The sequence below is a fragment of the Schistocerca piceifrons genome, chromosome 1, assembly GCF_021461385.2.
Source record: "Schistocerca piceifrons isolate TAMUIC-IGC-003096 chromosome 1, iqSchPice1.1, whole genome shotgun sequence".
Classification (NCBI taxonomy): domain Eukaryota; kingdom Metazoa; phylum Arthropoda; class Insecta; order Orthoptera; family Acrididae; genus Schistocerca; species Schistocerca piceifrons.
This window is the reverse complement of record NC_060138.1, coordinates 332509705-332537525: the sequence shown is the minus strand read 5'-3', so window position 1 is coordinate 332537525 and position 27821 is coordinate 332509705. Positions and strand designations below refer to the sequence as shown.

At 42.8% G+C, this 27821-nt stretch overlaps 1 protein-coding gene across 1 annotated transcript in view; it reads right to left on the bottom strand.

Moving 5' to 3' along the window:
- LOC124718985 overlaps positions 1-27821 on the bottom strand; it is a 1052919-nt gene that overhangs the window by 6230 nt on the left and 1018868 nt on the right. Inside the window, exons 9-10 of the mRNA XM_047244688.1 lie at positions 18731-20564; positions 5205-5344 (exon numbers count right to left, since the gene is read on the bottom strand). Of these exons, the coding sequence (XP_047100644.1) occupies positions 5205-5344; positions 18731-20564 (1974 nt within the window). The remainder of the gene's footprint in view (positions 1-5204; positions 5345-18730; positions 20565-27821) is intronic.

Here is a 27821-nt window from a genome sequence, read left to right as displayed (position 1 = left end):
CAGGATAATCTACAATTGCATAGATCAGCTACTTTTTTTAGATAACTTTTTCACTCTTTCTACATAAATGTTAGTTCTGCTTTACCGTCCAATGTAAACATTGAGCAAATATCACAACTTAATATACATTGAGTCGTCAATAGTCACGGAAAGTAGTGGTTATGATGTTAATAGTGAGTCATTCCTCCACAGGCACTCAAATGTGCAGTAACACAACAAGGCATAGACTTTATGAGATGCTGGAATTGTTTTGAAGAGACATTGATCCATCAGGCTTTCAGTGCTACCCATAATTGCTTTTGTGTATTTAGTGTTGGGTTCATCAAGCATCTGACAGCATCCCATAAGTATTTGATTTGGTTAAGATCAGGTAATCTGGCAGATCAAACCATGGTCACAAATGCTCTGGAGTGTTCATCAAGCCACCTACATGTAATCAAAGAGAAGTGAAATGTTACATTGTCCTGTTGAAGTGTGGTACCTACATTGATGCTTTCTGATGTAAGAATGTCCACATTACATGCATCTGCCATTGGCCCCCACAGCTGGACAATGGTGCTCTGCTGCCATCATTTGAACACTATACAGGTTGTAACTGAGCCCACTCCTTCCTTGACACAACCATGTTGACCTGTGGGATCCATAGATTTATGAGACACTCTCTTAAGTGCCCATCAGCTTGATACAACAGAAACTGTCATTGATTGGGCCATGATGCATGCTGCCATTTTACCATGGTCTAATGATAATGTTTGCAGACCCATGTCAGTCACTGAGCTCTGTGTTGTGGTGACAGCAAGGGGACACAAATCAGTTGGTTACTACAGCCTATGAGGGGTTAGTTACTTACTTGTTCCATTGATCAATAGCACGGAAAACCATTATGATGTGGAACGTGTCAAATGCACAAGAAATGCACACAGGAAACAAGTTTCTTTTTTGTTTACATTATAGTGTTATATCTAAATATTTCATTCCTTTAAATGGTACAAAATGCATATATCATATCTCCAGATTTATTTACACATATTCAAGAATTCATCTAAGGTATAGAAGGAGTTGTCAAGGAGGTATGATTTCAATTTGCATTTGAAACTATTACTGCTGTCTGTCAGACATTTTATTTCATCTGGTAATTTATCAAAAAGTTTTATAGCAACATATTTTACCCCTTTCTGTGCCAAAGATAGGTTAAGTAAAGGATAGTGTAGGTCTTTCTTTTTTCTGGTATTGCAATCATGAATGTCGCTGTTGATTTTGAACTGGTCCATGATGATGAGAAAAAATTTCATTACTGCGTAAATGTACTGTGAAGCAGTTGTAAGAATTCCTAACCTTTTAAACAGATGCCTACAAGATGTGCAACTATGAACCTCAGCCATTATTCTAACTACTTTCTTTTGAACAGTGAATACCTTTTGCCTAAGTGTTGAGTTGCCCCAGAATATTATTCCGTATGACATCAGAGAGTGGAAGTATGCAAAGTACTTTAGCTTACTAACTTCTACATCCTCAAAATTGGCAATTATTCTGATTGCAAAAGTTGCTGAACCTAGTCGCTTTAGGAGATCCAAAATATGAATTTTCCAATTAAGATTCTCATCTATATGTACACCCAAAAACTTAGTATGCTCTACCATGTCTACTGACTTCTTTTGATGTGTTATGTTTATTGAAGGAATTATACTTTTTGCAGCAGAAAATTGGATGTACTGTGTTTTTTCAAAGTTCAGAGCAAGCCCATTTGCAGAAAACCAATTAATAACTTTTCCAAAGACCTTATTTGTATAATTTTCTATTGGACTTCCTTACACTGGATTAATAATTATGCTTGTATCGTCAGCAAACAATGTCAGTTCACCATCTTATTTCACATAAGAAGGGAGGTCATTCACATATATCAAGAACAGGAGGGGACCCATGATCGAAACTTGTGGAACACCTAATGTAATTTCATCCCAGTTACATGAAGTGGCAAACTCCTTTGAATCACTTGAAGCATATAAAGAGACTTTTTGCTTCCTGTTCTGTAGATATGACTTAAATCACTTATATGCTGTTCCATTTATACCATAGAATTGTAATTTTTCTAACATAATGTCATGGTTCATACCCTCAAATGCTTTGGATAAGTCACAGAATATTCCTACTGGTGACTTTTTACTATTTAAAGACACTGTTGTGTGGACAGTGAAATTGCATATTGCTGTCTCAGTGGAACAGCAATTTTGAAATCTGCACTGTGATTTACTAAGTATCCCATTACTGTTGAGATGGCTACCCACTCTTGAGTACATTACTCTCTCAAAGATTTTTGAAAATGCTATAAGCAAGGATACGGGCCGGTAATTATTGACAACTATGGTTTCCCTCTTTTTGTAGAGAGGCCTGACAATAGCATATTTTAACCTGTCTGGAAAAATACACTGAGTCAGTGATGCATTACATATGTGACTCAAAACATCAGCTGTAATTGCTCCACATTGTTTTAATAACTTGTTAGAGATGCCATCTACTCCAACGGAACATTTATTTTTCCAAGATTTCATGATTTTTCTTATTTCACAAGACGTTGTTAGATGAAACTTAATCTGACAAAAATTTTTCAAAACTGACTCTTCCATGTACTGCCTGGCTTTTTCTTTTGAACTATTCTCACCAATTTTTTCTCTTGCACTTAAGAAGTGATTGTTAAATACATTGGCTACCTGTGTACTGTTGGTGAAGATGGTCTCATTCTCTTTAACAGTAATACTACAGGGGGTTTCAAAAATGACCGGTATATTTGAAACGGCAATAAAAACTAAACGAGCAGCGATAGAAATACACCGTTTGTTGCAATATGCTTGGGACAACAGTACATTTTCAGGTGGACAAACTTTCGAAATTACAGTAGTTCCAATTTTCAACAACAGATGGCGCTGCAAGTGATGTGAAAGATATAGAAGACAACGCAGTCTGTGGGTGCGCCATTCTGTACGTTGTCTTTCTGCTGTAAGCGTGTGCTGTTTACAACGTGCAAGTGTGCTGTAGACAACATGGTTTATTCCTTAGAACAGAGGATTTTTCTGGTGTTGGAATTCCACCGCCTAGAACACAGTATTGTTGCAACATGACGAAGTTTTCAACGGAGGTTTAATGTAACCAAAGGACCGAAAAGCGATACAATAAAGGATCTGTTTGAAAAATTTCAACGGACTGGGAACGTGACGGACGAACGTGCTGGAAAGGTAGGGCGACCGCGTACGGCAACCACAGAGGCAACGCGCAGCTAGTGCAGCAGGTGATCCAACAGCGGCCTCGGGTTTCCGTTCGCTGTGTTGCAGCTGCGGTCCAAATGACGCCAACGTCCACGTATCGTCTCATGCGCCAGAGTTTACACCTCTATCCATACAAAATTCAAACGCGGCAACCCCTCAGCGCCGCTACCATTGCTGCACGAGAGACATTCGCTAACGATATAGTGCACAGGACTGATGACGGCGATATGCATGTGGGCAGCATTTGGTTTACTGACGAAGCTTATTTTTACCTGGACGGCTTCGTCAATAAACAGAACTGGCGCATATGGGGAACCGAAAAGCCCCATGTTGCAGTCCCATCGTCCCTGCATCCTCAAAAAGTACTGGTCTGGGCCGCCATTTCTTCCAAAGGAATCATTGGCCCATTTTTCAGATCCGAAACGATCACTGCATCACGCTATCTGGACATTCTTTGTGAATTTGTGGCGGTGCAAACTGCCTTAGACGACACTGCGAACACCTCGTGGTTTATGCAAGATGGTGCCCGGCCACATCGCACGGCCGATGTCTTTAATTTCCTGAATGAATATTTCGATGATCGTGTGATTGCTTTGGGCTATCCGAAACATACAGGAGGCGGCGTGGATTGGCCTCCCTATTCGCCAGACATGAACCCCTGTGACTTCTTTCTGTGGGGACACTTGAAAGACCAGGTGTACCGCCAGAATCCAGAAACAATTGAACAGCTGAAGCAGTACATCTCATCTGCATGTGAAGCCATTCCGCCAGACACGTTGTCAAAGGTTTCGGGTAATTTCATTCAGAGACTACGCCATATTATTGCTACGCATGGTGGATATGTGGAAAATATCGTACTATAGAGTTTCCCAGACCGCAGCGCCATCTGTTGTTGAAAATTGTAACTGCTGTAATTTCGAAAGTTTGTCTGCCTGAAAATGTACTGTTGTCCTAAGCATATTGCAACAAACGGTGTATTTCTATCACTGCTCGTTTAGTTTTTATTGCCGTTTCAAATATACTGGTCATTTTTGAAACACCCTGTACATACCCCAGTGGTTACTTTTCCTGTCTCCCTTATAACAACATTCCATACTGATTTTATTTTATTGCTGGAGTTGTTAATTTCTTCTCTGACATACATATTTCTTGATTTCCTTACAACTTTTCTCAGTATGTTACAGTAATTTTTACAGTGTAAAACTACTTCTGGATCTTTACTAGTTCTTGCTGTCTCATACAGTTTTCTTTTTCTTTCTGAAGACACTTTAATAACTGTAGTAATCCATGGTTTCCTTGAAAAGTTTGTTGTTTTACATTTAGTAATTTTCTTTGGAAAACAGTGTTCAAAAAGAGATGTAAATTATCAAGAAATACGCTGCATTTATTATTGGCATTTGTCTCCTTATATACATCTTCCCAGTTTACATTTCCTAAACTTTCACTGAAGTGATCTATATATACTGGGTTGAGCACACTCACACTTTTACTTAATGGTTTCTGAAGTGTACACCCTGTTAGGTTTTGTAAGTTAATCGGTTGTGCATCATGGTCAGATACTCCATTTACCACAGGGAAAGCATGTGTTTGTTCTTCATCCTCTTGCTGTACAAATACATTATCTATTAGAGTACTACTGTCCTGAGCTATACGTGTAGGGTAATTGATTACTGATTCTAAGTTATATGTTGTTAACAACACTTTTAGTTCACTTTTCCTATCAGAATTGCTTAGAATGTTAACATTTAAATCACCAAAGATTAATAACCTCTTCTTTTTGTCTGACAGACAGCGTAATAGGGAGTCAAACTTTTTTATGAATAGCTCCCAATCTCCTAGTGGAGACCTGTACACTGTTGCTAACATCAACACAACATTATCTAGTTGAATTTCACATACTAGCAGTATGGCATTGAAAAATTCAAATAAATGATCTGCACTTACCAGGCAACTTGTCTGTGGTTGCTCTGCTGGTATTGTGTTTGACTTCAGCTAAATCTCGCTTTGCTGATACAGTGCGTGTGATTCTCTCTTTTGTTGATTCCCTCAACCTATGGGATGTGAGACTTTTCTTTGCTGTTGATCTGTAACATGAGAAGTACAAAAGATAATGAGCTTCATATGATATTGCATTATGTCAAAGAGCAATGGCAGCCAGAGACTGTGGCTGTGTGCATGGATTATGTTTGAATTGGTGACCAGAGTCTAGTCATGTGTGTGTGAGTTGCATTTGCAAGAGTATATGTGTGTGTGTTGTCTATTCTGATGAAGATCTGTTTGGCGGAAAGCTTTGTTTGACAGTCTTTTTGTAGTGCCCATCTGCGATTCAGCATCTCAGATATATGGGGAGTAGCAACTATCCTTTTCATAATATTGTCATTATTCTGTCTTAGATTTCCCATTGTTTGATTTAGTGATTAATGTGTGAAATTTAAAAATTTCCCGGTGTAGAGATTGTTCCATGAAATACTTGGTGAACTGCTGGATGTCAATGACTTGCTGCCACATCATTTTCATGTGTATACTGGGAAAGATACACTGTGCTTTCCTATACAAAGCTGATTGGCACATGTTCGGTGCACACAGTTGTCACTCTGCATGCATTGCTAGAGCACATGTGCATCTGCTTCATGTCTGTGTGCTGCTGTGAGTGTCCTCCACAGTGAAAACTCGCTCATTGATTGACTGTCTTCACACAGTAAAATTGCAGAGCAACACTGGCTATGCAGGGCACAAAGTTTTCAATGACAGGATTCCATGTGTTATCAAACTGGAAACTACTGTCCCAAATAATAAGTGCCTCAGGCCTAAATTTCATAGAATGATGATTCATGTATCAGAAAAATTATCTAAGTTATTATGCACTGTCTGAGACCCTTATAAACTAGGATCGTGATTTTCAGTGACAACTGCACACACTTTGCATGTGACTGTTTGTTTATAAACAGGGGAGTTCAATGTACTTGCCATATATACTTGGAAATGGTCAGAAGACTATGCAGTGAAATATTGTGCCAGCAAGTTATTGACATCCAGTTGTTCACCCAAAATTTCATGGATTAATGGTTAATGTAACTGACAAATTACATACGTTATTGCATACTAAGCCACCAAGTATTTAGACAGGTAATATTTGTGGCATAATTATATTTCTCTTTTTTTGACAAAACTGTTGCAGAAATGGATAATATGTTCAAGATGGTAAAATATTATATCAATTAAATTACATAGTTACTGAAAAACAAAACACAACAAAGTTCAGGTTAAAAGCCCACCTTAGATTACACTAAGTAGAAAAAACTTTTGTATTCTGTAAATGTCTAAAGTGAGTCATTGAAGTCAACATCCCTTATAGCTGAGGTAGCCATTGCACTCTGTGTGGAGGTGCTCATCTCAGAGGTAGGCTTGTTAAACTTCTAAAGAAATAGTGAATTAGAGAATTCTGCATAGCAGGTGTAAAACAAAGCATAGGTTGATAGAGAGAGAGATTTTGAATGAAATATGTTTGGCTGACTCCACAAAATCGAGAACCAAAACATTCCCATAACATTGTTGTTAAACCTTCCCACCAAAACCCTCAGCTCCACAGAAGTTTAAGTCCTATCCAAATGCCTCACCTTTAGCCTTACAGCCATATCTGGATTTGTCAAAGACCTACTCTCCTTCTACCACTCACTGCAAAGGAAGCACTTCTTTTCCATCAGTCCTTCCAACCAAGACCACATTGAAACCTGCCTCTTCCAGTTCATGCCACCAACCAACCATGATCCTCCCCTGCCAACTACTACCTATCCACCCATTGGTCACCTTCCAGGAATTCCTCGCCATCCTTCCCCACATCCCTTCTTCAGAATACCAGTGTTTCAGTAGAAGATAGAATAGCCATACACAACCTCAAACCAAATCCTGACCTATTCATACTACTTGCAGTTAAAGGTTCCACCCCTGTCATGAATCACACTGACTACATGGTAGAAGGCCTCCAGCAGTTATCTGACTCATCCACCTATAAACTCTGCCAAAGTGATCCCATCCCATAAGTCCAACACAACCTCCAGTCCTTGCTTAAAGCCTTAGGCCCTTACCAGAACATCTCCCTGGAATTCATTTTTCTCATGCCCATGGTCTTATTGCTATTGAACACTAGCTTTCCCAGTGTCCTTCAGACTCCTTCAAGAATATCTCACCTTTATCCATTTGTCTCATGCCCATGGTCTTACTGCTATTAAACATTAGCTTTCCCAATGTCCTTCACACTCCAGACCCACTATCTCATTCCTCATACACATTATTAACTTTTCCTAACCCACAACTACTTCACCTTTGAAGGGAAGGTATACAAACAAATCTGCAGTACAGACATGGGCAGCTGCTTGGACCCTCCTATACCAACCTTTTTATGGGCTATGTAAAAAAGACCTATCTAGACTCCCAAACACCAAGCCTTAGCCTGATTCAGGTTCATTGACGATATCTTCCTGATCTGGAGATCAGGGCCAAGACATCCAATCTCCATTCCTTCACAACCTTAACACCACCTCTCTCATATGCTTCATATTGTCCTCTTCCACCCAGCCAACCCACCCATCCTCCACAATATCCTAGTCCATCCCTATGCCACTCTGAAACCCAAACTGCTTGCCACAAGGATCATATACCTGTGAAAGACACAGGTGCAAAACACGCCCAAATCCACCCACTCAGCATTTCCTGTTCCAGTCCTGTCACAGGTTTATCCTACTCCTTTAGGGGTAGGACCACCTGTGAAAACAGCCATGTCATTTACCAGGTCTGCTGCAACCTTTGCACAGCTTTTTATATTGGTAAGTCTACCAACCAGCTGTTCACCAGGATGAATAACCACTGGCAAACCGTGGTCAAGAACAAAGTAGACCACAGCATGGCAGCTGAACATAACACACTCGATTTCAATGGCTTCTTCGTTATCTAAGCCATTTGGATCCTTTTCCCCACCACCAGCTCCTCTGAACTGTGCAGATGGGAGTTATCCTTACAACACATTCACTGTTCCTGTAATTATCCTGGCCTCAATCTATGATAACATACTGTCCCCACTCCCTTCACCCACGAGTTTCCACCCCCTCTGACCTACCATCTCCTCCCCATTCTCATATCCCACCCTGTTTATTTGCCACTCTCTGCCAACATAACTGCTTGTCTTTCCCCGCTCCTGTCCTTTTTTGCTCCTTTTTTCGCCTCCTCCCTGTCCCAGATCATCCTGATGCTGTGCCTGTTGGCACTCTCCACCAGACAGCGTTTATTTGTCTCCCTACCCATACACTACTATCCATTCCCCTTCCTCATCCTGTCCAGATTGCTGCTTGCATCCCAAGTGATAGCTGCATTCCGGCCTTAGGTGTTGGAGTTGATGGTCATGTGTGCATGAGGTTCACTTGCTTGTGTGTGTGTGTGTGTGTGTGTGTGTGTGTGTGTGTGTCTTTTACTGATGAAAGCTACTGATACCATCTGGACTTACTGTAGAGTTTTGTTTTCCACACCTGCCTGTGCAACATAGACTTTTGATCCTAGCTAACCCATTTCCCCTCCCTGTCTCTTTGCTTATCGCAACACACACACACACACACACACACACACACACACACACACACACACCTCATCGTTCCTTTTCTACGATGTTTCTCTATGTTTTAACGTATTTGAGTGTTTTTTCATCTTGTTTCACGGGGTTTCACGTATTTTTGCGGATTTGTCCCTATTTTTACGCATCTGTGCGTATTTTTGCGTATCTGTGCGTGTTTCTGCGTTTCTTTCCATATTTTTTACGCATTTTTACGCGGCTTGTCGATTATAGGTACTCTCTGAACCCTCAACACCTATCTTGCCCATTTCTGCGAAGTTCCCATACCTTTTACACCATTCCTGCCACAATGAACCCCTTGTCCATCTTTCTGCGCCAGTTCGGAAATGTATCCCTTTCTGTGGCTAAAACCGAGCCCCACATCCTATTTCTCAAATGCTTCCCAAACCATGGAATTCCCCTCCCTCCCAAACGGAAAACACATCTCCATGGCACAGGCATCCCAGAACCACCTCTAGTCCCTCTGCAACATACTACTACTCTGCAATCCCTACTCTGTACATCACATCTCTGAAACTGAATCCCTTGCTCTCCAGCACCTGTAGGAGAATTCCAGATACCACCTCCATAAGTTATCCAGCCTGCTGACATCTTACTGCTGCCTCGGGCACCACTATCCAATCCCTGTTGTACCCATTCAGTTCCTCCTCATCCACCCCTCACAGCAGCTAAATCCTGCCTACGTGACCTTTTCGATGCGCCATATCCCCCAAAACTTTCTGCAAGCTCTCCACCAAATCCAGAGCCAAAACATTCCCATAACACCGTTGTTAATCTTTCCACCAAAACTCTCAGCTCCACAGAAGTTTCTATTCTATACAAAGGCCTCACCTTTAATCCTACACCCAAATTAAACCGTGCTGGATTTGTCAAAGACCTACTCTCCTTCTCCCAATCCCTGCAATGGAAGCACTTCTTTGCTGTCAATCCCTCCAACCAAAACCACCCTAATTCCAACACTGAAATCTGCCTCTTACAGTTCATACTCCCACCCAACCATGATCCTCCCACCCTCCCACCCAACCACACACTAGTTACCTGCCAAGAATTCCTTACCTCCAGGTTAGTCTCATCATCCTTCCCCAGGTCCCTTCTTCAGAACACCAACCTTTCAATAGAAGAACGAACAGCCATACACAATCTGAAAACGAATCCTGACCTATCATACTATCTGCAGAAAAAGGTTCCACCACTGTTGTCATAAAACACAGCGACTACTTGGCAGAAGGCCTCTGCCAATTATCTGACTCCTCCACCTACTCTGCAAGAGTAATCCCATCCCAGAAGTTCAACACAGCCTGCAATCCCTGCTTAAAGCCTTAGGTCCTTCCCAGAACACCTCTCCTGAATCCATTTCCCTCCTCACCCCTGTGACACCCTACATACTCACCATCCACATGCTCCCCAAAATCCACAAACTCAATAGTCCTGGACACAACATTGTGGATGGTTATTGTGCCCCCACTGAACGAATTTTGACCCACACTGACCAATATTTCCAACCAATTGCCTGTAATCTAGCCTCCCGCAACAAAGTTTCCAAACATTTCCTTCCCAAACTCTCCACCATCCCTATTCTTTTACCTCCTTGTCCTTACTCATCACTGTTGATGCCACCTCTCTCATGCCCATGGTCTTGCCACTATTGAATTAGCTTTCCCAATGCCCTTCAGACTAAATCCTCTACCTCATTCTTCATGCATCTTAATAACTTTAGCCTTTGAAGGGAAGATATGTAAACAAATCCGCAGCATAGCCACGGGCATCTGCATTGCGCCCTCCTATACCAACATTTTTATGGGCCATCTAGAGGAGACCTTCCCAGCCTCCCAAAACACCAAACCCCTAGTCTGGTTCAGGTTCACTGATGATATCTTTATGATCTGGACTCAGAATGAAGATGCCCTATCTTCATTCTTTCACAAATTCAACACCTTCTCTTCCATCTGTTTCACGTGATCCTCCTGAACCCATCATGCCACTTTCCTAGGTGTTGACCTCCTGCTCTAGATGGCGCCATCTGCACCTCTGTCCACCAACAGTACCTGCATTTTGACTGCTGTCATCGCTTTCACACAAAAAAATTCCCTTCCACACAGCCTGGCCACTTGAGGGATGATGTATCTGCAGTGACAAAAACTCCCTTGGTCAGTTTGTTGAGGGTCTCACCAAGGCCTTCACTGACAGGCACTAATCCCCAGACCTAGTCCACAAACAAATCTGGTGGGCCATTTCCACTCACACCCCAATCCTCCCACCACCCCCAAGAACCAGTCACGGAGGACTGTCCCCTTCATCAACTAGTACTTCCTTGGACTGGAACAACTGGACCAGTCATTCCCCATGCCTTTGATTATCTATCATCATGCCCTGAAATGAGGACATCCTACCCGAGATACTTCCCATCCCTCCTAAAGTGGTGCTCCATCACCCACCCATCCTCCACAACATCCTAGTCCATCCCTTTGCCACTCTGAACCATTCATCCAGATGAACAATTGGTTGGTAGTCCTACCAATATAAAAAGCTTTGCAATGGTTGCAGCAGAGCTGGTAAATAAGATGACTATTTTCACAGGTGGCCCTGTCCCTGAAGGAGTCGAATAAACCTGCAACAGGACTGGAAAAGGAAGTGCTGGGTGAGTGGATTGGACACAAGGGTCATATATTTGTGAAATACACAGATGCAGAACCTGTCCAATCCACTCACCCAGCACTTCCTTTTCCAGTCCTGTTGCAGGTTTATTCGACTCCTTCAGGGACAGGGCCACCTGTGAAAATAGTCATCTTATTTACCAGCTCTGCTGCAACCATTGCAAAGCTTTTTATATTGGTAGGACTACCAACCAATTGTTCATCTGGATGAATGGCCACTGGCAAACCATGGTCAGGAGCAAAGTAGACCATCGTGTGGCAGCTGAACATAACACACTTGATTTCGATGGCTGCTTTACTGTCTGGATCCTTCCCTCCACCACCACATTTTCTGAACTGTGCAGATGGGAGTTATCCTTAGAACACATTCTCTGCTACCATAACTATCCTGGCCTCAGCCTACGGTAACATACTATCCTCACACCCTTCACCCAACAGTTTCATCTCCTCTGGCCTATCATATCCTTGCCATTCTCATCTTCCACCCTGATTAATTGCTGCCCTCTGTCAATGCATCTGCTAATCTATCCCAGCTTCTCTCCTTTTTTGCTCCTTTTTTCTCCAGGTCCCTGCCCCACATCCTCCTAACGCTGCACCAATTGGAGTTCTAGTCCCTGCACAATCCACCAGACATCTCTCTTCCCATACATACTTACTGAATTATTCCTTCCCTGTCCCATCCAGATTGCTGCTTGCATCCCTTGTGATAGTTGCATTCCAGCCTGATATGCTGGAATTGGTAGTTATGTGTGCATGAAGTGTGCTTGCTTGTGTATATGAGTGGTGTGTGTCCCTCTTTTACTGATGAAAGCAGTGGCTGAAAGCTTTACATGATTTTCTTTTCATTGTGATTGTCTGCAACTTAATGTGTTTTCCTTACAGTAACCTCCATGGCACACAATCACTATAAAGAAACAGAGATTGCTACATAATAGGTGTAAAACAAAGTGTAAGGTTACAGATAGAGAGATGCTGAATGAAATGTGTTTGGCTGTCAAGAGAGCAATGTGTGTTTCCTTCAATCACTACTATAGCAGAATAGTGTCAAGTGATCTTTCAAAGAACCCAAAGAAATTCTTGTCATATGTAAAGGCTATCAGTGGCACCAAAGTTAGTGACAAGTTCCTAGCAAATACTACTGGTACTGAAATTGATGGTAGCAAAGCAAAAGATGAAAAGCTTAAATTAATTTTCAAATGTTCCTTTACAAAAGAAGACCTAGGAGAATTGCCCTAATTTAATCTTCATACTACTGAAAAGATGAATGAAATGAGTATTAGTGTCAGTGCTGTTGAGAGACAGTTGAAATAGTTAAAATTGAACAAAGCTCCAGGGCCTGATGGAATCCCTGTCATACTCTTTACTGAACTTGTGGCTGTGTTAGCTCCCCTTCTAACTATTATCTATAGCAGATCCCTTGACCAAAAAGTTGTACCCAGTTCTTGAAAAAAGGCACAGGTCCCACCCGTCTAGAAGAAGGGTAGTGAAGTGATCCACAAAACTAGCGTCCAGTATCCCTGACATTGATTTGTTGTAGAATTTTAGAACACATTAAGATCTTAAACACAATGAGATATCTTGAACAGAATGACCTCCTCAATGCCACCCAGCATGGATTTTGAAAACATTGATAATTTGAAACTCACACTTTTCTCATATGACATACTGAAAGCTTTGGATCAAAGTAACCATGTAGATGCAGTGTTTCTTGATTTCCAAAAAGCATTTGACTCAGTACTGCACCTACACTTGTCATCAAAAGTACGATCATACAGGGTATCAAATAAAATTTGTGACTGGGTTGAGGACTTTTTGGCAGGGAGGACACAGCACGTTGTCTTGGATGGAGAGTCATCATCAGATGTAGAAGTAACTTTAGTTGTGTCCCATGGAAGTGTGTTGGGGGTCCTTGCTGTTCATGTTGCATATTAATGATCTTGTAGACAATATTAATAGTAAAATCAGGCTTTTTGCAGATGACACAGTTATCTATAATGAAGTACAGTCGGAAAGAAGCAGCATAAATATTCAGTCAGATCTTGATAAGATTTCAAAGTTGTGCAGAGATTGGCAGCTTGCTCTAAATGTTCAGAAATGTAAAATTTTCACTTCACCAAAATGAAAAAAATGTAGTATCCTATGACCATAATGTCAATTAGCCACTGTTGAAACTGACTAACTCACACAAATACCTGGGTGTACCACTTTGTAGGTATATGAAATATGAAATGGAATGATCACAAATGTTCAGCTCATATGTAAAGCAGGTGGTAGACTTTGGTTTATTGGTAGAGTACTGGGGAACTGCAATCAGTCACCAAAGGAGACTGCTTACAAATGACTCGTGCGACCAGTTCTAGAATATTGCTCAACTGTGCGAGACCTAGCCAACAATACAACATAATGTTTACATTTTACATTTGACCACACTATTTTTACATTACAGGAAAGATGATGATGAATCCTAGCCCTCCATGTCTGGAGCTACCTCTTACGTAGAATAAAATGAGAGAAAAAAAAATAATGTCATCACAAAAAATCTTTCTGGATGCTCATAGTATAGCATGGTGTTTGTACATAGTGGTCGGATGCGTGGTTTCAGATCCAAGTGACAGACAACAACCTGAAAGGTTCAGCATTCAATCTCTACTTGGAGCAAGATTGTTTCCTGTCACTCTTAAGTGAATATAAAAAATGTCAAATTTCAGCATATCATGTTCCCCTAAAACTATGTGGATGGGCAAGTTCTCAGGTCAGAGGAAGATAGAGACATGCAAATACTACCCTGCCTACGAAAGGTCAGAGGAAATCAAATGTACTGTTTGGGGTATATACCTGCTGACTACTACTTTGTCAAGGAGCAGCCTTAACATAGTCATAAATGTGGTGCATTGTGAACTAATGGCCGGCCGGGGTGGCCGAGCGGTTCTAGGTGCTGCAGTCTGGAACCGCGCGACCGCTTCGGTTGCAGGTTCGAATCCTGCCTCGGGCATGAATGTGTGTGATGTCCTTAGGTTAGTTAGGTTTAAGTAGTTCTAAGTTCTAGGGGACTTATGACCTTAGAAGTTAAGTCCTATAATGCTCAGAGCCATTGGAACGATTGTGAACTAACATAAAAAAATGAAATGCAAATATGAGTACCAAGCTATTATAACTACACAGAAAAAACGGCGAGGCATAAATGTAAGAATATGCCATGCTCTCATTCCATCTGCTGAAGATGTATAGCTATCTTTCTATACAATTATCATTTTAACTGCAACTTTAATTTTTAATGTATGATGTTGCAGAATATTAACGAATTCTAATACTCTCCTAATAACTTTAAAAAGTTCATCTGTGATAGACCAATTTCTCATTGTGACAACAGAGACCCAAACTTTCATTGGTGCCTTAGTACAGATCTCACAAGAAGAACTTGACAAGATGAAATAGAAGATAAAAATAGCAGCTGTGAGTAGTGTTAGAGGGAGAGCAGAAGTGGTTTTCAAAGTAGCTGCATTTCTCCTAATTAGAGGATAGATCAAAAAATATGTACACATTTTAAAACTGACTAAACAACCTATATACTTCCAAATCACAGTGGGTATGGACTGAGTGTTTAGTACAGTGGTTGAGCAACAGATGGCAGCAGTGCTGTGATTTACTGCTGTTGATGTACAAAGTGAAGCCATGACACAAACATGATTGACATCTGAACAGCAAAAAAGCATTAAGAATTGGTATTGTAACTTCAAGGATATCAGTGAAGGGCAATGGCAATGGAGGCAGGAATGTGGAACTGAACCACCAACAAGTGTGCGCATCAAGTGTCTTCACAATAAGTTTGAAACTGGTGAAAGAATTATGGATAAGCATAAGGGAAAACCAGGCTGGCCACGCACAACAATAGGTGAAGAGTCTTATGCTCAGGTGTTAGATGCATTCAGTCACTTACCACAGAAATCAACACAAAAATGTCCACATTAAACAGGCATGAGTAGGGCACAGGTAAGTCATGTTTTGCACAGAGTAAAATGGAAAGTTACATCCCACAATTGTTAACCACATTGAATGAGGATAAACAAGATAGAAGACACAGAGTTTAGTGATGGCTCCTGGTGCAGGCTGAATAAGATGCTAATTTTGTTTCCAAAGCGGTGTGGTCTGATGAGCTAGATGTAAAAGTAAATGGCACAGTAAACAGGAATAACTGTGTGTACTGGACCCCATGAAATCAACATGTTTATGTTGAGTGAGTAATCAATGCTGTGGAACTTAGTGTCTGGTGTGGAATATGATCAAGGAGACTGACTGGTTCCTTTTTTTCCCCAAAGGTACAAGCAGCAGCTAGCTGGAGATGCTGGACTCATTAATTTTACCATTCATTTGTGCTTCGTTTGGTTACGAAACTATTTTCTTCCAACAAGATGTTGTTCCACCCTGATTTTGTAGGGATATGCATGCCTATGTGGATAACAGTGCACTGAGTGTGTCATTAACTTGGATGAAGTGGTCCCCTTGAGTAACCTGCACATTTAACTCCACTTGATTTTTACTTGTGGGGTACCCTCAAGAAAATAATGTACATCAGTAAGCCACATATCTTAGCAGAACTGCACCATGAAATTAAAATCATTTGTCAAGCAATCCCTGCAGCTACTTCGGAAGATGTCACTTGGAATATATAGGCATCATGCTCAGGGGTGTTTGGAGGCAGGTCATTTATAGTTTGAACACTTATAGTAATTGTTTCACTTTGGGTCATTGTAATGATGATATAATATATAAGCTTACATTTTTTAAATATACCCCATATATAGAAAAATTTAAACGTGATACCAAATTATCTTTGTGAGTAATATAGTCATAATTGGTTGTTAGCATACTTAGGAACATAACAGCACAAATTTGAAAGAACATTAAATCAATTATGATGGGACTCAAATAACAGATTAAACATGCCAAAAAGAAAATTGTAGAAACTGACAATAAAGTCATAGAACCTTTGACACAGTTTTTATTTGGGGCAATTGGGGATAAAAACTAGATGGGTAGGCAAATAAATAAAAGAATAAAACTGTCCTGGAGAGCTTTTGATAGATTAAATAGAATTTCTAATACTATTTCGCCAAATGATTTGAAAAGATTTTTACAATGGTTGTGTATTATTATGGCTGTGAGTCACAGACTTTAAAGTGAAATTGATTCAGAAACTGAAGTAAGCCAATCAAGAACACATAGGTTCAGTCATGGGTAAAGCAGGATGTAGACTTCAGTTTATTGGTAGAATGCTGGAGAAATGCAATCAGTCTACAAAAGAAATTGCTTACAAATCCCTCTTGTAAATCATCCTAGAATATTGTTCAAGTGTGTGGGACCTGTACTGGAAATGACTAACAGGAGATATTGAACATATACAGAAAAGAGCAGCACATATTGTCACAGGTTTGTTTAATCCACAGGAGAGTGTCACAAAGATCCTGAAGGAAGTGAAATGGCAGACTCTTGAAGACAGACATAAACTATCCTGAGAAAGTCTATTACAACAGTTTCAAGAATTGGCTTTAAATGATTACGCCAGGGATATACTACAACCCGTATGTAACACTCACGCAGGGATCATGAGGATAAGATTAGAATAATTATTGCACGCACCAAGGCATTCAACAATCGTTCTTCCTGTGCTCCGTACATGAATGGAAGAGGATGAAACCCTACTCACTGGTACAATGGCATGTACCCTCTGCCATGCACCTCACAGCGGTTTGCAGAGTGTAGATGTAGGTGTATGAACTGAGAGATGCAAGATGGGATTTGCTTGGAGAGGGAAAAAAATCAATCAGGAAACATACAATAATGAAAATGAAATGTAGGTGGACATGATATGTGCATAGGTAAGAGGATGTCAGATGGATAAGGGAAGGTTTCTACTGGATTCCAAGAGATTAAAAAAAATAGATGATGAACTAATGGAAATGGTTCAATGACATTAAAAATATACAGTGTTAGCCATTGACGCACATGACTGAAGAACATAAGGCATGGAAATGTCTGGATGAGCCTATTATGCATCAGTCAATGTGAAACATTTGATTCTAAACAAGTAATTCACCAATGAGTCATATTCTAGGTAGATTTTCATTTGTGAAAATCTGTAATGTATGTTTGTGCCACAGAAAGATGACACCCAGCCATGTGTCCTGTGCCTCACATTTTGTTTGAAGGTTAGTGATGTATACTAATTTATGAACATTTGATTTGATTTTTGCTTAGTAAACAAGTGCATAATTATGGATTTTTGAATATTTTGAACTGATTCATTAATGTGGCCTCATTTGTAAGAATCCTGTGTGTTTTACTGTCGTGGAGATGATTTTGTTTGTCATTATAAGTGTTGGTTAAATAAATTGAAAGTTTTTATGCATTCCCAGATTATAATCTAAGCATGAATACAAAAATTTTATTGTTTTAAGAGACTAATTTCTATGGATGCATTACAGTAGTGTTACTGTTAATGTAGAGTGCTTATATGAGCAGAAATGTAACTAGACCTGGTTTGTAATGAATTAATGAATACAAAATAATTCTAATTCTTGCTAAATACAGTGTTTGTATTTGTGCCAGTTTACACTTTCATAAGCTTTAGTGAAGTGAAAATTAGCTTATTCTGCTTTAGGTGCCAACTACCTGCATAAAATGCAAACAAGCACATAATGAAATTTTCATTCTGCAGCGGAGTGTGCACTGATATGAAACTTCCTGGCAGATTAAAACTGTGTGCCAGACCGAGACTCGAACTCGGGACCTTTGTGTTTTGCGGGCAAGTGCTCTACCATCTGAGCTACCCAAGCATGACTCACGACCCGTCCTCACAGCTTCAGTTCTGCCAGTACCTCGTCTCTTACCTTCCAAACTTCGCACAAGCACTTCTGCCAACCTTGCAGAACTAGCACTCCTGCAGAGACATGGCTTAGCCACAGCCTGGGGGATGTTTCCAGAATGAGAATTTCACTCTGCAGCGGAGTGTGCGCTGATATGAAACTTCCTGGCAGATTAAAACTGTGTGCCCGACCGAGACTCGAACTCGGGACCTTTGCTTTTCGCGGGCAAGTTCTCTACCATCTGAGCTACCGAAGCACGACTCACGCCCGGTCCTCACAGCTTCACACACGTTGGGAAGCCCTGGTGTAGATGAATCGAGAGTGTGCACTCACCTGTCCGCCGTCTTGGAAACGACTGCAGCCTCACCACTGGAGAGCCGCTTGTGTCCTTGCGCGGCGGGCTGCGCCCGGGCCGTGGCGGCGGTGGAGGCGGAGGTGCCGGCCGGCCTCTGCCTGCGCGGGGGCGGCGGCCGGGGGCGGCGCTCCTCGGCCTCGAGGCTGGACAGCGCGTCTTCGGAGGAGCTGGCGCGCGCCTGCAGCAGCTGCTCGCGGCTGCTCGCGCGCTGCACCAGCCGCGCCGCTCGCTCCCTCCGCGCCGCGCTCGCCGCCGCCGCGGCCGCGCGCCGCTCGCTGACGCTGTCCACGGACGACGTTGAAGACGTGGGCCCCAGCTGCGGCTTGCTCGCCCGCTGAGGCCGGCGCGCCGCCGCCCTCGCCTCTGCCGCCCCCGCCGGCTGGCGGTGCCCCTTGCGCTGCGGCGCCTCGCTGATGGTGCAGAGTGCGCCTCCGCCCCCGGATCGCGGCTGCCCTCGCCGGTGTCTCCTGCCGCGGTCTTCGTCCTCCGCGCTGCTCGGCCTGTTGGAGTCGTCGTCCGAGTAGCCGTTGACCGCCTGCAGGATCTGGTCGGCGGCGCGCGTCAGCTCCTCCAGCATCGCCGTCTCGTGCTGGCGCTGCTCCTGTCTCGTGCGTTGCTGTACCTTCCTGTCCTTCTCCATGCAAATAATCTCCCGGTTCTCGTAAACCGGAGACTCTGACCTTCGCTTCCCACTCGCGCTGCCACTCGTCTTTCTCGAACTTCTCTTCTCTACGTCCGTCACTTTCCGCGACGAACTCGCAGATTGTCCTTTAACCACTGCGCTAGACTTCCCAGAGATCTGCCTCCCGTTATCGGGCGCCGCTTTCTTGCGCGCTTCCGGCCTGTCTCCGGTTTCGCAGACATTATCGTAGATGGGCGATATTCTTTTCGGAATTTTCTTGTCTGCAATTGAACCGTACGTTTCCTCCGCGCTTTCAGAGTCGTCGGAAACGTCCTGTTCACAGTACTCGTCTTCCTCCACTGAGACGGTGGACGTCGATTTCAACGTCTCGGACTTCTGTGCGGCAGTGTCCGCGTCCTTGCTGAACGCCTTCTCCGGAGAAACCGATCTTCTTTCTCGTGTACCCGTAAACTTCACTTCTTCGCACATCTCAGCTTCCACTATCTGTCTTCTCGCGTCTATCTTGCCACTCTTGTACCCAACTTTTTCCTTGACGAATGTATTACTTCCCCTCGGCGTAGCACACTTGCCGTCCTCATTGGCAGAGTCTTTGCCAGTGACGAGCCCGTCTCGCTCGGCGGCGTATTTCTCTTTCTGTAGCTCAAACCTTTTCCTTTCGACCACGTACGTTCTGTCATTCTCTTGAGTCTTCCGGCTTCTGCGAGACATCGATCCCGACTCGCCGTCGCCGTAGCATCTCTCAGTATAAGATATCGGCGCTCTGACTTTGGCTGCTACTTCGTATATTTTGTGAGCAGCGTCTTTTTGGTGCGGCGGCGCAGTCTGCTTGTACAGAGTCTGATCGTCGCAAAGACCAGCCTTCTCCGCGCGCATGCCGACTTTAGCCTGGTGGTGCTTCTCTGCCCGCGTGTCTGAAGGAGAGGAGGCAGACAGCGGTGTCGCAGAATCCGGGTCTTTCGGCGGTGTGTGCACGCTTTGGAATTTGCTCGTGTCCGCGGGCGTCGCGTCTCCTTCGTAGTGGAGAGAGATGGACGTGATCTTGGGGTGTCCGGAGCGCGTACTCACGAACGTCTCCACCGAGCGAAGCCTGCCGGAGTCGTGCGTCGGCAGCGTCGGCCGAGCTGTCGGCAGCTGCCTCACTTCCTCTTCGTGCGCCGTTCTCAAGTACCCTGCAGACAGGAAGCAAATGTAACAGTCTCACGCCGTTCGTGGTACAAGTAAGTTCGCACTATTGGGCGAACAGCCGCGTGCAAAGGCGACGATAGTAAGTAACGTATCACCAGTAGTATGACCATCCCTGCACTCCTTTGTCCTTCCATGCAGTACCCTGATTCTGGAATATTCCAGAATTTGAAACACGAACAGCTGCTAGCATGAGTTTCTTAGAAGTAGATACCTTAGGGGTTACGAAGCAACTCAAATCGCTTGATACGGGCAAGTCTTCAGGTCCAGATTGTATAACGATTAGGTTCCTTTCAGATTACGCTGATACAATAGCTCCCTACTTAGCAATCATATAAAACCGCTCGCTCACCGATAGATCTGTACCTACAGATTGGAAAATTGCGCAGGTCGCACCAGTGTTTAAGAAGGGTAGTAGGAGTAATCCATCAAACTACAGACCTATATCACTGACGTCGGTTTGCAGTAGGGTTTTGGAGCATATACTGTATTCAAACATTATGAATCACCTCGAAGGGAACGATCTACTGATACGTAATCAGCATGGTTTCAGAAAACATCGTTCTTGTGCAACGCAGCTAGCTCTTTATTCGCACGAAGTAATGGCCGCTATTGACAGGGGATCTCAAGTTGATTCCGTATTTCTAGATTTCCGGAAAGTTTTTGACACCGTTCCTCACAAGCGACTTCTAATCAAGCTGCGGGCCTATGGGGTATCGTCTCAGTTGTGCGACTGGATTCGTGATTTCCTGTCAGGAAGGTCGCAGTACGTAGTAATGGACGGCAAATCATCGAGTAAAACTGAAGTGATATCAGGTGTTCCCCAGGGAAGCGTCCTGGGACCTCTGCTGTTCCTGATCTATATAAATGACCTGGGTGACATTCTGAGCAGTTCTCTTAGGTTGTTCGCAGATGATGCTGTAATTTACCGTCTAGTAAGGTCATCCGAAGACCAGCATCAGTTGCAAAGCGATTTAGAAAAGATTGCTATATGGTGTGGAAGGTGGCAGTTGACGCTAAATAACGAAATGTGTGAGGTGATCCACATGAGTTCCAAAAGAAATCCGTTGGAATTCGATTACTCGATAAATAGTGCAATTCTCAAGGCTGTCAATTCAACTAAGTACCTGGGTGTTAAAATTACGAACAACTTCAGTTGGAAAGACCACATAGATAATATTGTGGGGAAGGCGAGCCAAAGGTTGCGTTTCATTGGCAGGACACTTAGAAGATGCAATAAAGAGACAGCTTACACTACACTCGTTCGTCCTCTGTTAGAATATTGCTGCGCGGTGTGGGATCCTTACCAAGTGGGATTGACGGAGGTCATCGAAAGGGTGCAAAAAAGGGCAGCTCGTCTTGTATTAACACGTAATAGCGGAGAGAGTGTGGCAGATATGATACGCGAGTTGGGATGGAAGTCATTAAAGCAAAGACGTTTTTCGTCGCGGCGAGATCTATTTACGAAATTTCAGTCACCAACTTTCTCTTCCGAATGCGAAAATATTTTGTTGAGCCCAACCTACATAGGTAGGAATGATCATCAAAATAAAATAAGAGAAATCAGAGCTCGAACTGAAAGGTTTAGGTGTTCGTTTTTCCCGCGCGCTGTTCGGGAGTGGAATGGTAGAGAGATTGTGGTTCGATGAACCCTCTGCCAAGCACTTAAATGTGAATTGTAGAGTAATCATGTAGATGTAGATGTAGATGAAGTATGCGTCTTAAGTAATTTTTTTAACGATTATGATGTCAAACATCGAGTTAGTGGATGTGGTGCAGTGGGAAGAAACGTACGTACATTATGAATAGAAAGCATGAATAACTCTGAAGGAACGATTAGACAAACATGTGCTCTATTTCCATGATTTTCAAGGAACAGCTATTTAAAGCTGTCCGAAACACTAACGTGTAGATGACAGTAAATTTTTCTGTTCAATTGTCAGTTTTCCTTTACTAACACCGAGCGAGGTGGCGCAGTGGTTAGCACGCTGGACTCGCATTCGGGAGGACGACGGTTCAATCCCACGTCCGACCATCCTGATTTAGGTTTTTCGTGATTTCCCTAAATCGCTCCAGGCAAATGCCAGGATGGTTCCTTTGAAAGCGCATGGCCGACTTCCTTCCCCATCCTTCCCTAATCCGATGAGACCGATGACATCGCAGTTTGGTATCTTCCCCCAAGCAACCCAACCTTTACTAACAGATTCATAAATGTCACCGCTTTTTCCATACATTTAGGAGTTCGTGTAAAATAGAACAGGGCAGAACTGCTACAAAACATCACATACGTAAGCAAAAATGAATGAGACTGTACAGGTACCCCAAAGGACCTGTTGATTGTACAGCTCTCGAGTCTGTCGCCAGATGACGTTGTGGATATCCAACAATAATTCACTGAAGTTACTGTCCAGCGCGGGGTAGCCACGCAGTCTTGGGCGTCTTGTCACTGTCCGTGCGGCTTGCCCCCGTCGGATGTTCGAGTCCTCCCTCTGGCATGGGTATGTGTGTCGCCCTTAGCTTAAGTCAGTTTAAGTTAGGTTAAGTAGTGTGTAAGCTTAGGGACCGATGACCTCAGCAGTTTGGTTCCATAAGCCCCTAACCACAAATTTCACTGCTGGTGACTGGCAGTACACCACCTGAAAGTGTCGAGCAGTTGCGTCGGTGAACTGTTGCGAGATTTACGTAACGTGATTCGGCGGTTTACCCGAGATAAATGTAATCAAGGAATAAATGCGTGAGCTTTCATTTACACAAACATGCTAAAATCGGAAGAACTATAATGGAGGTAACTGTTATCCGCTAAAAGATAACATGCTGTACTTTCCACACAAATCAAGGGATATTAGAAAATATACACTGTATTATATGATTAAAAGGAAACGTCCAATGGAAATACTACTACGTGTTATGTTTTCTGAAGCCTGACCAGTTTAACGAGCTCATATTTTGGCATAATGTCTGGAAAACATCTGATCAAGATGGCTAGATCAGTCGCAAAATAGCACGCATAACATTGGAATAGTACACCTGACTGAAAAGCCGAAAAGATACCATTAGTCACTCAATGCAGGAACATGCCACAAATCGCAAGTACCGAACATGTTTTGGTACAACGAAACAAAAAAAGTCTCTCTCTCTCTCGAAGATGTTTCTTCATGGTTGTTAGCTTATTATTCTGCTAGTTCGGGAAAAGCAGAGCTTTTGACATCCGTGACAATTCTTATTTTTTGAATTTTTGGAACTTCGAAGTAGAGGTTTTGGACGGCGTTGCAGCAACCTTTTTTATTGTTACACCATTCCATCGAGACGCCGGTGCCACAAAAGGTGAATCTGTGTATGAAGCGCAATGTACGTTTTGTCGCTATTTCGAAAAATATCGTTCTCAACACATGAAAATTAATTAGCGTTGCAATCCAAATTGCACTTATCAATATAAGAGTACTGGCTTTGCAGACTTTTGACGAAACTGTAAAAAGGATATGTTTAGAAGTTTTAATAAATTCATTGCTCTATCAAAAATAGAACTTGTTCTTAGGCTATAATCGCATATTAAGCTTTATAAACTGGGCAAAACACAGAAGTTGTGGACAGTAACAGCCGGAATAACTTTTGGGCTGAATTTTGTCAGACGTGGTATAAGGATAATTTTCTTACAGGATGGTTATCTCCATCTGTTGCAACTTTTGATTTCTAGAATAAACCAATATTCCCAGGGACTTAATTGTTGAACATGAGACTACCAAGATTTTCCTGACGTGCCTGACAGATGGTATCTTTTCAGCTACTCCACTGTTCTGCACAATATTACGACGTGCGATATACGCTACTGGCCATTAAAATTGCTACATCAAGAAGAAATGCAGATGATAAACGGGTATTCATTGGACAAATATATTATACTAGAACTGACATGTGATTACATTTTCACGCAATTTGAGTGAATAGATCTTGAGAAATCAGTACCCAGAAAAACCACCTCTAGCCGTAATAACGGCCTTGATACGCCTGGGCATTGAGTCAAACAGAGCTTGGATGGCGTGTACAGGTACAGCTGCCCATGCAGCTTCAACACGATACCACAGTTCATCAAGAGTAGTGACTGGCGTATTGTGACGAGCCAGTTGCTCGGCCACCATTGACCAGACGTTTTCAGTTGGTGAGAGATCTGGAGAATGTGGTGGCCAGGGCAGCAGCCGAGCATTTTCTGTATCCAGAAAGGCCCGTACAGGACCTGCAACATGCGGTCGTGCATTATCCTACTAAAATGTAGGGTTTCGCAGGGATCGAATGAAGGGTAGAGCCACGGGTCGTAACACATCTGAAATGTAACGTCCATTGTTCAAAATGCCGTCGGTGCGAACAAGAGGTGACCGAGACGCAGGGTGATACGCCAGTATGGCGATGACGAATACACGCTTCCGATGTGCGTTCACCGCGATGTCGCCGAACACGGACGCGACCATCATGATGCTGTAAACATAACCTGGATTCATCCGAAAAAAATGACATTTTGCCATTCGTGCACCCAGGTTCGTCGTTGAGTACACCATCGCAGGCGCTCCTGTCTGTGATGCAGCGTCAAGGGTAACCGCAGCCATGGTCTCTGAGCTGATAGTCCATGCTGCTGCAAACGTCGTCGAACAGTTCGTGCAGATGGTTGTTGTCTTGCAAACGTCCCCATCTGTTGACTCAGGGATCGAGACGTGGCTGCACGGTCCGTTGCAGCCATGCGGATAAGATGCCTGTCATCTCGACTGCTACTGATACGAGGCCGTTGGGATCCAGCACGGCGTTCCGTATTACCCTCCTGAACCCACCGATTCCATATTCTGCTAACAGTCACTGGATCTGGACCAACGCGAGCATCAATGTCGCGATACGATAAACCGCAATCGCGATAGGCAACAATTCGACCTTTATCAAAGTCGGAAACGTGATGGTAAGCATTTCTCCTCCTTATACGAGGCATCACAACTACGTTTCACCAGGCAACGCCGGTCAACTGCTGTTTGTGTATGAGGAATCGGTTGGAAACTTTCCTCATGTCAGCACGTTGTAGGTGTCGCCACTGGCGCCAAGCTTGTGTGAATGCTCTGAAAAGCTAATCATTTGCATATCACAGCATCTTCTTCCTGGCGGTTAAATTTCGCGTCTGTAGCACGTTATCTTCGTGGTGTAGCAATTTTAATGGCCAGTAGTGTAGTTGTCTTTGTAAGGTTCCTGTGCGCAATGATTTTAAACCATCCTGCTTCTAGTAGTCGAAATATCGTGCAGGAAAATCCAATGGTCTCTGCGGCTGGAGAACTAAAAATATATCTTCTAATTACGTCTGAGTTTTTAATATTTCGTTCTTTAACTGTCCACAAAAACAATAATCATGTGGAGACATATAAGTGATCAACTTGGCAAGAGCCGTTTTGAGAATGGCAACTGTTGAGAATGGAGCACATGTTCAGATAATGTTTTTTCTTCAAAATGATTCATGCTAGCTCTTCTTTAAGAATGGTTATTTCTTCCGGAAATGCCCTACGTAGATAAGGAAGGATGTTTATTCTAAAGTTCTTTGGTTTTTTTCTCTATCGTACAGCCTTAAAGCTTTGTTCTCATATTGGCTCTGAGCACAATGGACTTAACATTTGAGGTCATCAGTCCCCTTGAACTTAGAACTAATTAAACCTAACTAACCTAAGGACATCACACACAGCCTTGCCTGAGGCAGGATTCGAACCTGTGACCGTAGCGGTCGCGCAGTTTCAGACTGAAGCGCCTAGAACCGCTGGGCCACACCGGCCGGCGTTCTCATATTGCTTCTCTGCTTATTTTCCCAGGAAATGAGACTTTCGCATTATGAGGCTACTGAATACCGTTATAAAAACTGGAAAAAATTTCTTAGTAGCATACTGACAGAGTAAGAACAGTTTTCATGACATTTTCGGCTTTGAAAAAAGTTGCTCTTGATAAAACTATAATGGAATGATACTGTTGATGTAAATTTGAACTTACACCCAGAAATGAATGAAAAACTGAATCATTTCACTCTTTATCGAATATGGTAACAAAGTTGGCTATATCACTGTGTTCCTTCATCATATGGATGATTCATTAGAAATATGTAAAAACCAAGAGGCTGTAGTGAGTGCTCATGCAATGTTCAGTGAATTTGTGTTGTTATGGGTGAGCACGGAAACGAAAGAAAGACAGAAGTAAGTCATCTCGAATGTGGCCAAGGAGCGTCCTAGTACTACGGTTACCGTTTGTCTATTATTGCTTTCAAAAACATATTCCATCAGTGCCTGAAGCTACAATGATTTCGGACGCACATTCGTATTAAAGCCTTCTACCGGTTGTAAAGGTACTTAGTAGGTAAAGCTTTAATAAGAGACCTATGTCCGGAAATATTCCGTTTGGATGTAAAATTAGTTTGATGATCGGATCACTTTCAAATTGGATTCCGATTCACGGTACTCATGTAGTCAATAAGCTCCGACTTTTGTGCTCTACAGGAGCCCATGGCATGGCCTATGTTTCGAGTACGGTACTGGTTGTCGGGTTCTCTTTCACGTGACGAAGGACGTCGTTTTTATTAAAGTCGAGAGTGCGGCGCATGGAAGATTTGAAAGTGATCCGATCGACAAACTTATTTTATGTCCAATCGTTACATCACACTACATATGTTTCTCATCAAAATTTTATCTACTAAGTCCCCTCTACAAACTTTAGAAACCTGCAACAGGAACTATGAAACACCGTGCTTATACCGTAGCTTATGGATTGCCGAGACGTAGTTGCTGGTGGATGTAATTAATGCCCAATACAAATTAGGTAACTTTTCGTTTTATTTAATCTCTGTCAGATTGCTAGACAACTTAATAAAAATTTCTTGTAGTCCTGCGAAGACGACTTGAGTATTTTGAGCATTTATGGTTGGTGATAACCCTGATGGAATGCGAGCTCTATACCGCTTTCAAAGAAGTGTTCAACTTTGGCCTTCATGACGTATCTGAGTTCATGTATGATACAGGCAGAGACTCAGTAGAGGTTGTGAACTTAGGTAATATTTGCAAGAAAGAAAGAGATTTTTTGTCAGTGCACAACTACTACACAGAGAGCTAGATTACTTAGCGGCTGTCGGAAATTCTTGGTAGCAGAAGTTGGAACCGATCGGGTAGAAACACCTCTGGACTTTAGACTGATGATTTTAGGTTACCAGAAGATTGCTCTCTCTTTTGTTTCCGACCTAATGA